This window comes from Nicotiana tabacum, chromosome 8, assembly GCF_000715075.1.
Source record: "Nicotiana tabacum cultivar K326 chromosome 8, ASM71507v2, whole genome shotgun sequence".
In the NCBI taxonomy this organism is placed as follows: Eukaryota; Viridiplantae; Streptophyta; class Magnoliopsida; order Solanales; family Solanaceae; genus Nicotiana; species Nicotiana tabacum.
In genome coordinates this window covers 121,030,047-121,041,214 of record NC_134087.1, presented here as the reverse complement: position 1 = coordinate 121,041,214, position 11,168 = coordinate 121,030,047, and the positions used below count along the sequence as shown (strand labels likewise).

Sequence of the window (11,168 nt, the reverse complement as noted above, 5' to 3'; positions counted from 1 at the left end):
GGGTTATATATGGATATTAACATAGAATTTGATAGAAATTGTGGAATTTTTGGAAGAAAACTTTAAAATAGTATTTTTCGGATTTTGACCACGAAATTGGACATGGAATTAGAAATAAATTATATATTTGAGTTCGTGGTGTTATGGATAATGTTTATCTTCAACTAATTTTGGAATCGGGGCGCGTGGACCCGAGAGTTGATTTTGTTGACTTTTCGAGCGGAGTTGGAAATTATTATGAATTGTTAAATTATGAGTATTGGAGTATATTTTTATTGGTTTGCACGTTGTTTGACTAGATTCGGATCGATGGACATCGGTTTGGGGTGTTAGAGAGGCATTGAAGCCGGTTATGAAACTTTAGAGTGAGGTAAGTTTCCTGTCTAACCTTGTGAGGGGGAATTTACCCCGTAGGTATTATACTTATTACATGCTACATGTTATGATAGCTACGTACGTATGAGGTGACGAGTGTCCATGCGTATGCTAGAGTTCCTGATTATGTCCGGATAGACTTAGATTCATGTCATACTTTAATTGAACTAATTTAGTTATTCTTGCATGTTTAATTACTTTAATTCGCATTATGACCTGAAACTAGACTCGCTATTTTGGATATTTGTCGAGCTACTTGATTAGCTGCAAGAATTGTAATTCTCTTTCAGATTTCTCCCATGTTGTGCGTATTCATCAGAAAGTTTCTCTTGAATTTCATAACTCACACGTATATTCGTGGGTGGGGTCATAAACCCGTAAAATCATCACACTCTTATGGGATCGGGTCGTTCGCCTCGGTAGGATATTGTAACACACTCTTATGGGATCAGGTCGTTCGCCTCAGCAGGATATTGTAACACACTCTTATGGGATCAGGTCGTTCTCCTCGGTAGGATATTGTAACACACTCTTATGTGATCGGTTCGCCTCAGCAAGATATTGTAACACACTCTTATCGGATCGGGTCGTTCGTCTCGGCAGTATCACATATCATATTCTTATGGGATCAGGTCATTCACCTCAGCAGCATTATGTATCACACTCTTATGGGATCGGGCCGTTCACCTCGGCAGTTCTATGAAACACTCTTATGGGATCAGGTTGCTTGCCTTGGTAGAATTGTGCGAAATACTTGATAAGGAGTCCGCGTACTCATGAGTTTCCTGACTTGAGATGTGACCGTTGATTTGGCATTGACCATTACGTACTCCATTTGAGGAGGTATCCGATAATTGAAGACTTTTGTGTTTATTGTTCAGCTGTAGACCGTATTATTTGCCTATATCTATACTCATTGTTTACTTACCATGTTTCATACTTGTCTACTTTGTTATATTTGATTTACTAGACTACTAGTAAGTGTCAATGTCGACCCCTCATCACTACCTCTTCGGGATTAGGCTAGATACTATTGGGTATGTGTTGATTTACGTACTCATGCTGCGCTTCTACACTAAATGTGCAGGATCTAACAGGTTCATTTGGTGGTCATTTGGGTGCGCAGGCGCAGCTGCTGGGGTACTTTTTGGTGAGCTGCATTCCATGCTACGATTCACAGCACGCCGAATTTTTATCATAATTATTTACTTTATCTTGTCTATCTTATCTTCCAGACATATGTTGTATTGTTATTGTACTTTCTAGTAGATGCTCACGCACTTGTGACACCGAATTTTGGGGTGTTCTGGAACTTTTTTATGGTTTGCTTTACATTGACACTCAATTACTTTATATTGTAATTGAATTGTACGTATCTATGATTTTTTTAATACATTGATCTCTCTATCTAATAAGATTTATGATTTCAAAAAAATAATAAAGTAAATAATTAGGTTGGTTTTCAACGTTGGCTTGTCTAACGGCGACGTTGGGTGCTATCACGACCTATATTGAGATTTAGGTCGTGATAGATAGGTTATTTCATTGTACGGAGGAAATACAAAATTAGAGAGAAATCTTTCAGGGAGATTAAGGGTGTGTTTGGTACGAAGGAAAATATTTTCGAAAAATATTTTTCAATTTTTCCATGTTTGATTGGCTTAAATGTTTTGAAAAACATTTTCTTCCAATTGAAGGAAAATATTTTCCTTATCAAGAGAAGAGAAAATATTTTCTAAAACTCCTTATCTTACTTATTTCTCGTAAAACCCATTAAATTCTTTCTTATTTCTCGTAAAACCCATTTCACTATATCCACATTTACACCTTCATCGTACATCAGATTATGGAGTTATCATAATCTGAAATCAAGTACCACTATACGCACCGACACCACAAATATCTTTTGTGTTTCAACCGTATAAATTTAACCAGTTAAACCATATTATTTATAGTATTTAATCAATTATTATAAGTTGATTTTATTTTATAGTGTAAAAGAATATATTGTCAGTCAGCTAGACTGGCAAGCAGGGGCGGATGGAGTTTCAAGTTATCGGGTTCAACTAAAGGTGTTTAACGGGCGGATTGGGATGGGCTGAACACAAAAAAAGCCAGCCCGTTAACGGACCGAATTGATTAGCGGGCTGGGATAACGGGCTGGTAGCGGATTGGTTATTTTTGGGTTTTTTTGCGCCCATCTGGGTTCGGGCGGGCCGGGCTATATATATATATATATAATCTTTTTAAATTAAATTTTATTTTTCTTATTCAATGTTATTGATACTTAAGTGTTTGCAAACTTTTAAGGCTTAGAATTAAACTTTGAAGTTTAAACTTTAAAGTTTTAAATTTGAAATTCAAAAGTAAGTGGCTACAAAAAATTATTTAATAAGACTAATAAGCAATATGTAAGGATCAAGCTCAGAAGGCTTTCATTTGATATTTTTATTGAATAATATATAATACTTCAAATTAATTTGCAAGTTCTTTGCAATAGTAGGATAATAAACTCCAAAAAACTCAAGTGTAGCCACATAAAAATTTTGTAAAAATTGTACAACATCTTCAATGACATCCCAAGTTCTAAATGTTAACAAACGGCTAGGATCGGTACAATGAAAATTAGCAACTTCAGTTATAGGCATTCTATGTTTATAACAATATCTTAAGAATAAATAAGTATAATTTCACCTAGTAACTATTTCTTCAGGCATGAGTCTTGGTTTTAGTCCATAGTGTACATATTTTTCCTTAAATGCATTTAATTTAGCACTTCTATTATTTCCTTGAATTTCACCAACAGCTCTCCTAACTAAAGTAATTTCATCTCTAAATAATTCAAGGCCACTCTTCACAGTCAAGTTATAAATATGACATGCACATCTAACATGAAATATTTCAGGAAGTGGTGGGTGTAGATGCAATTTTAATATTGTAATAGCAGCATTGTTGTAAGAAGCATTATCAAATGACATACACAAAACGTTTTCTGCAAGATTAATTATAAAATATAGCAACTTCATGGATAGTATTACTTCTAAATGCACCAGTATGACTTTGATCTTCATCATATTTAAAAGCAATAATACGTTTTTGCATACAAAAATTATCATCTATCCAATGGCATGTAAGATTCAAATAATCATTTCCATTTACAGCACGACCAATATCAGAAGTAAGAGAAACTCTACAAAAAAAGACTGGCGAACAAATAACGTATATATGTCTGATATTGTCCAAAAAGCCTAAAGATATTAGCTCTACAAGTACTTCTAGGTATACCTTTAAACAAAGGGTTATAAATTCTTTGAATATAAGTAACAAGATACGGTGAAGAAGCAAAACTAAAAGGTAAATAACCTAAAATAATTATTTTAGCTAATTCTTCCCGATCTTTCTTAATATCGTATTTATCATTAACCCCCCAGTATCCGAGTTAAGTTTTTGTTGCCCATCTTCCTCATCTACTCCCCAATCAAGAGGGTGAAGCTCTACCATATACCTACGAAGTTGTCCTATTCCCCCTCCCTTGTCGGGCTCATGTTTATAAACTTCATTACAAATTCTACATTTTACATAGTTTTTTTGTTCTTCTAGTCTGTCAAAAAAATTCCAACACTTACTTCTTAATCTTTGATTCTTCTTAATAGGCAGGGGAGACTTATTTATTCCACCCCTAATATTTTGAGTTTGACTAGCATTACCAGGTGTAACTGGTGGTGTTTCAAGATTATCGAGTGATTGAATATCAACTAAATTATCATCTATATCATAATTTTCTTGAATTCTCTTATAATCTACATTTAAATTTTTAGGTAAACTTTCAGAAATATGTGTAAAGCTACTAGAAGAACCAACACCACCTCTTGATCTTTTGAAAGTTTTCTTACTACCACCTCTACTAGTGCACACTTTTTTGGATGCTCTAAGTAAATCCATTGTGTAAGTTAAATTAAAAAATTAAATTAATAATTCTAAATAATAAAGTAAGTGTACACCAAAGAAGAGAAAGAGATGGAACGAGTGCACCGGGATTCCGGATGCCGCAATAATACTTGATAGTTGACTGATACTTGATAGTTGATAGTACTTGATGCCACACTCACTTGAATACTTGATATTTGATTTGTAATGGCTAAACTAAATATTTGATGAAACTTGAAATAATAAGTAATTGAGAATTTAAGAACAATAATCAATAATATCAAGAGAGAACTGAGAGAGAATTAGAGTAGTAAGAAAGTGAATTGTGAATTTTTGAGGAATAACGAAGAAGAAGGTGAGCTATTTATAGTTTTTAAAAGGTTAAAATTATAATTTATCAAATATTAGGGGTAGAGGGCTACTTTCTTAAGGGGTAGGCCGAAATGACCATTTCTGCAGAAAAAAGGACCGTTGGCCAACGGTCATTTTTGAATTTGACCGTTGGCAACGGTCCAGAAAATTAAAAAAAAAAATTGTAACGGTACTGGGCTACAGCCTGTTAACGGGTTATGGGGCTTAGCGAGTTCCGGTGCACGGTATCCAAAATTTGTTTGTCTAAAACCCGCTCTCCGCTCAACCCGGCTCAGCCCGCCCCAATACACTACAGTAACAGGCTGAATCGAGTTGTAAACGGGCCAGCCCGACCCGATTAACATGTCTAGGTTCAACTAAACCCAATATTTTCGACCAGGAGCATAAGTTTATGAGTAAAAGTTACTAAAATTGCAAGAAATAATAGACATGAATCCATAATTTTTAAAATATAATAGTGCTAATATAATGTTAAAATTTTTGAAGGTCAAACCCATAGAGTTTAAATTTTGTATCCGCCTCTGCTGGTAATATACTAAAGTTAAGCTCGATCCCATTTTCCTCTTTGGAAATGAACGTTTGAAGTTTTTAGAAACTAAACATCATAAATAGAATATGTGACTTCATTGATTATTTTACTTCAAAAGATCCTTAACCAATATGGGAGTTAAAGAAGAAATATTGACAAGTTTAGCTAACAATGAAGTCAAATGGCACATCAGTTACCAAGAAGTCTTAACATGTAGAATACCTCTTATCCACATTGTATTTACATTTGCATTTACACGTTTTAATGTTAATCTATTGCTTCTTGAATATTACTCCCTACTAGTAATTATTATTTTCCTTGAAATGATGTTAACTTTTAGTCCATGTATCCTCCACTTCGCTAGCTTCATACTAGTTACTAATATTAAGAGTGAGAGGGATAATTTATTAGAGTAACTTCCATTCATTAATGCCAACACAATGTTATAAGCGGTAACATACCAATATAAAATAAGTGATGGCTAATTTGTTAACTCTTATGCTCTATGATCAAGTTAACATAGTAACTATCGCTTGACATAAACTTATTTATTAGAATATAATTAAAATATTCATTAACTTGTTATATGTACATTAATTTTGTTCCTATTTTAAGTTTTTCACAAAGTATAATGCATTAAAGAAAAAATTTCAAATTGGGCAGCATGTATAATAGGTTGTCCTATAGCTTTTTGGCCAAACTTCTCAAAGATGAAAAGTACTTTTTTTTTCTTTCAAAAAAAGTATTTTTCTTTTGTCAAAGTTGAAGTGTTTGGCCACACTTTTAGAAGAAGAAAAAATACTTTTGAGTTGAAGCATAAGCAGTTTTGGAGAACAAAAAATAGTAGTTTTTTCCTAAAAGTATTTTTTTGAAAAGCACGTTTGAGAAAAATACACTTATAAGCATTTTTTAAAAGTTTGACCAAACATTAATTGCTTCTCGACAAGTACTCTTTAAATCAATTAGGTAAACACAAACTGCTTCTCACCAAAAGTACTTTTGAAAAAAAAAATATCTTTGATGAAAAATACTTCTCAAAATAAGCCGATTTTAGAAGGTTGGCCAAAGAGGCTAGTAATCATGGCCTACTCTCAAAATTTGACTACCTGAAAAGAAAAAAAAAGATTTAGCAATTAATAAAATAGTAAAAATTATAGGAAGCCAAAATTTAAATATTATTCTTGTTATTTACCTAAATTTTAATGATTATAGTTAAAATTTGTTTAAGTAAAATGTAAATACTTAAAAATAATCGAAATACATATAAGTTCGTTAAAAAAAAGGGTAAACCCAGGTAGTTTTCGCGAGCGAATTTAACCTATAAATAATTTCCAAGTTTTCCATTTTCAAAAAGAATTATATAAACAACAATTTCCAGAGGTTTTACTTTCACACATTCCATCAAGATTCTTCCATCAACTTTTAAGTGCAAAGCTTTTCCTATTCAAATTGAAAAGTACACTTATTTCTCTTGTTCCAGGAAAGCTACCGACCCCTTGAGCCTCCTTCATCTCTCTCTCTCTATACGTACACATTTGTGTATATATATGTGCTTATATATTTTTCTCCCTCTCTCTTAACTTGTTTGTGATCATGCTTTGATGACCTAACCCTCTCTTATTCTATAGCTATATACATTTTCCTCTTTTATACAAGCTTCTGTTTTTGCAACCAAAAAAAAAAAAAATTGTCGGTTTGAAACTTTTGGAGGAACCCCATTATTTGATGATTACTAGAAATTTGAAAGAGGGTTCAGCTCAAAAGCAAAAAATTTCAACATGAAAAGAGCAAAATTTGACTTGTTCATGTCACTGAGCCGGCAAAGATCGGTCCAAGTTTTGATTCTTATAGGCTTTTTATATGTAGTTTTGGTGGGTTTTGAAGTTCCTTTTGTTTTCAGAAATGGGTTCAGTTTAGTTTCTCAAGATGGTTTTGGTACAGGGCAGTTTTCTAAGTCTTCTGTGCTTGATAGCGAAGAGGAGTTAGCAGACAAAAAGGCCCCAATTCGCCCTCTTTTTGATGTCCCGCTTCAGGTTCCACCAATTCAATCATCAAAACCTGAAAGGAATATCAGAGAAATCAAGAATCCATTATCAAGTTTGTTTTTTGATGGTAGTTTTGTGAATATGACTAGTAAAGATGGGTTTTCTGGGATTTTGAAGTCAGCAAAAGAGGCATTTGAAGTAGGTAGAAAGTTGTGGAAAGAGCTTGAATTGCATAAAAAAGAAGTGGGGTTTTTAGAAAGTAATAATAACAAGACAATAGAGCAATGTCCACATTCCATTTCAATGTCAGGGTTTGATTTTCAGGGGAAAGGGAAGAGAATGATGGTGTTGCCATGTGGGCTTACTCTTGGGTCACATGTAACTGTTGTAGGGAGGCCTAAAAGGGCCCACCAAGAGCATGATCCAAAGATATCATTGTTAAAGGAAGGTCAATTTTTGATGGTTTCACAGTTTATGATGGAGTTACAAGGGCTGAAGACAGTTGATGGGGAGGACCCACCTAGGATTCTTCATTTTAATCCAAGATTGAAAGGTGATTGGAGTGGGAAGCCTGTGATTGAGCAGAATACTTGTTATAGGATGCAGTGGGGCACAGCTCAAAGGTGTGAAGGGTGGAGGTCCAGGGATGATGAGGAGACTGGTGAGAATATGATTTTGGTTCTTTATTTATTTAGTAGTCTTTAAGATATATTCTGTTTATTGAACTAGTTTAATCAATCGACTATGCCCCAATCCCAAACTAGTTGGACCTGGCTATATGGATCCTCTATTTCCAAATATTTAAAAGATTCATGTAGCTGTCAACTTAATGCAGTTCTCCTCCTTTACTTAGGATTGCAACGAGTAAGGTGAAACTCAGATAGGGAAAGTTGCTAGACAAAGTCGAATGTTTAAAAAACTAGTTTAACTTGAAGGTTTGCTAGCTGGAAGAACTGTTTGATTTACTTATTGAAGTTTAAAATTTTGTTCTTTTTTTTGTTTTTGGGGGTTGGGAGTGGGTGGGGAGGAGCATAAGTTTTTTTTTATTGTGTGTTGTCAAGCAATTGAATTAGTTTATCAGATTGAGTATAGAGCTTATTGCTTGATGAGGTGCAATTTTGTGATGGATAGATTCCTCAGATTAATCTCATGAGTTGGGGATGGGAGTTATTCTAATACAGTCTGAAAGTTTTTACATAGTTGTTGGCAATGGGAGGAGAAAAAAACATGTGTAAATGACTAAATGCACCATCAGTTACATTTGCATCTGTTGCACAGAAATCTATCATTTGTATTATGCGGCACGACATTCTTGTTAATGTCTTGGCTCTTCTGCAGTTGATGGCCAGGTAAAATGTGAAAAGTGGACTCGAGATGATGATGCTAATCATTCGGAGCAATCAAAGGCATCTTGGTGGTTAAACCGGATAGTAGGGCGAAAGAAGCCGGTCTCTTTTGATTGGCCATTCCCATTTTCAGAGGATAAGTTATTTGTACTAACTCTCAGTGCCGGCTTGGAGGGTTATCACATAAATGTTGATGGGAGGCATGTGACCTCATTTCCATATCGAACTGTGAGTATGCTACCACCTCTTGAATTTCATGCTGAACTGTTGAATTGGGCTAAAGAAAGTTCTTATTGATGCTTTTTAGGGATTTGCACTCGAAGATGCCACTGGTTTGTCATTGAATGGTGACGTTGATATTGATTCAGTCTTTGCTGCCTCCTTGCCCACATCACATCCTAGTTTTGCTCCTCAAAGGCATCTTGATATGTCAAACAGATGGAAGGCACCGCCCCTCCTTTCTCAACCTGTGGATCTGCTCATTGGTGTTCTCTCTGCAGGCAATCATTTTGCTGAGCGAATGGCTATAAGGAGGTCTTGGATGCAGCATCGGCTCGTCAAATCTTCAAATGTTGTGGCTCGATTCTTCGTTGCATTGGTAGGTTGACAGATGGTCGCGTATGCAGCATAATGCAAATATTGTTCACTATTAACATTCATCTTACAACTTGTTAATGTGGAGTTTAACATGGATTGGTTTTTTGACAGCACGGGAGAAAGGATATAAATGTGGAGTTGAAGAAAGAGGCAGAATTTTTTGGTGACATTGTCATTGTTCCTTACATGGACAATTATGATCTTGTAGTCTTGAAAACAGTTGCCATCTGTGAATATGGGGTAAGCTGTGGATTAGCTATAAATGTTAACATTGGTAGTCCCAGATTAATATTGTCCCAAAAGTTAATTGTTTTTTTGTATCTTTGCTTGTTGCAGGTTCATGTAGCATTTGCAAAAAATATCATGAAGTGTGATGATGATACATTTGTTAGAGTGGATGCAGTTATCAAGGAAGTAAATAAAATACCCGAGAATAGGAGCTTATATGTTGGAAATATCAATTACTATCATAAGCCCCTGCGTAGTGGTAAATGGGCAGTGACATATGAGGTAATAGTTTGGATTTTTTTTTTAATTTTCTTGCTCCAATTTCTACATGGTATTAGAAGGCTAAATAGTGCTGTTTTCTTTCGACGAAGTATTTTCTTATGCTTTATCGTCAAAGAAAAGACTTCACATTTGCCAGTTGATAGTGGCTAACTAAGAATAGAGTAAGCGAGACTATGGCAGAGAGTTGCTTTTCTACTAGAATAGAGTAAAGGCTGTTTGGACAGGAATGCTTGAATTGCAACAAATGCTACAGTAAATATTGCTAGTTATCTGCATGGAGTAAATCTGGGTGTTGTCTAGTTTTTTGCCTGCTCAATCTCCTTTCATTTTAGTCATTAATTATTCCGACCTTCTAGAATCCCATGATATCTGAGTTTCTCGTCTTAACTTGCTTCTCGGTCTTGGCTCAGGAATGGCCAGAAGAAGATTATCCACCTTATGCCAATGGCCCAGGTTACGTTATTTCATCAGACATCGCAAACTTCATCGTCTCAGAGTTCGATAGACATAAGCTAAAGGTAGACAAAATTCCCGTTATCTCTTTCTGTATGCAAGTACTCGTGAAATAGCTAACAAGCTCGCTCCTTTATGTGCAGTTGTTCAAGATGGAGGATGTGAGCATGGGAATGTGGGTCGAGAAATTTAATAGCACAAGACATGTGCAATATGTACACAGCTTGAAGTTCTCACAAGCTGGATGTGTAGACGATTATTATAGTGCTCATTACCAGTCCCCTAGACAGATGATTTGCATGTGGAACAAATTACAACAGCAAGGCCGGCCTCTATGCTGCAACATGAGATGACACTTAAGGATTTGAAGAAGAGAAGGGTATCTAAAAACTGACCAATAAACAAGGATAGACAAGTTTTGCACTTAATAGAACCATGATCTGTATATTTTCTGGAGGACTCTGCTTTTTGATATAATAGGGAAATTCATTTATTGTTTTCTCTACCTTTCTTTTGTTTTTCCTTGCCTTTTAACACACATTTTGAGCTTCATTTGTGGATGGAATGCAAAAAAAGAGGGCACACCTCTGTAATAGAGAAATATAACTACACTTAGCAGCAGAAGGAAACAAATTTAGTTTCTTATGTTCCTTGAAGTTTTCTTCTTTCTTATTAATGTTTTGTGGTTTGTCTTTGAGGTATGTGGTTGACCTATTCAATCGTCAAATTACCATGGCCACACATAATTGACCTGCTATGTGGTAGACTACCGTTGAACTTCGAAATATGAACAAACTGTTAGAAGCAGCAAAATCAATAGAAAAGGAGGTTTTTGGGTATTGACATATCAAAGACACTTTCTTTGTTAAAATAACACGGGCTAGTCAGTTTTCGGACTGGTCAAAAATAGTCAAGTCATTGAAAAATAGTCACTATTTTACTGCAACACGAAAAATTTCAGCATAATATATTGGAGATCAGTGCACCTGTGTATGAACTTCCAACATATTATGTCGGAATTCCAACACACGGAAAGTTCCAATGTAATATATTGGAGATAGGAGCACTAGTATT

The 11,168-nt window shown here is 34.9% G+C and overlaps 1 protein-coding gene across 1 annotated transcript; it reads left to right on the top strand.

The window, feature by feature from the left end:
* Window positions 1-6,594: 6,594 nt before the first annotated feature.
* On the top strand, window positions 6,595-10,599 carry LOC107770598 (hydroxyproline O-galactosyltransferase GALT6-like). Its single transcript, XM_075219578.1, has 7 exons — window positions 6,595-7,849; window positions 8,527-8,762; window positions 8,842-9,132; window positions 9,243-9,371; window positions 9,468-9,641; window positions 10,052-10,159; window positions 10,238-10,599. Exons 1-7 carry the CDS (start codon window positions 6,982-6,984, stop codon window positions 10,445-10,447), a joined length of 2,016 nt encoding a protein of 671 aa, XP_075075679.1. The 5' UTR covers window positions 6,595-6,981; the 3' UTR covers window positions 10,448-10,599.
* Window positions 10,600-11,168: the final 569 nt, after the last annotated feature.

Bases quoted from the DNA above. Each gene is read 5' to 3' on its own strand.
- LOC107770598 (XM_075219578.1), top strand. From the start codon at position 6,982: ATGAAAAGAGCAAAATTTGACTTGTTCATGTCACTGAGCCGGCAAAGA. The intron at 9,133-9,242 runs GTAGGTTGACAG...GTTTTTTGACAG, and splicing joins CTCGATTCTTCGTTGCATTG to CACGGGAGAAAGGATATAAA. The intron at 9,372-9,467 runs GTAAGCTGTGGA...TGCTTGTTGCAG, and splicing joins TTGCCATCTGTGAATATGGG to GTTCATGTAGCATTTGCAAA.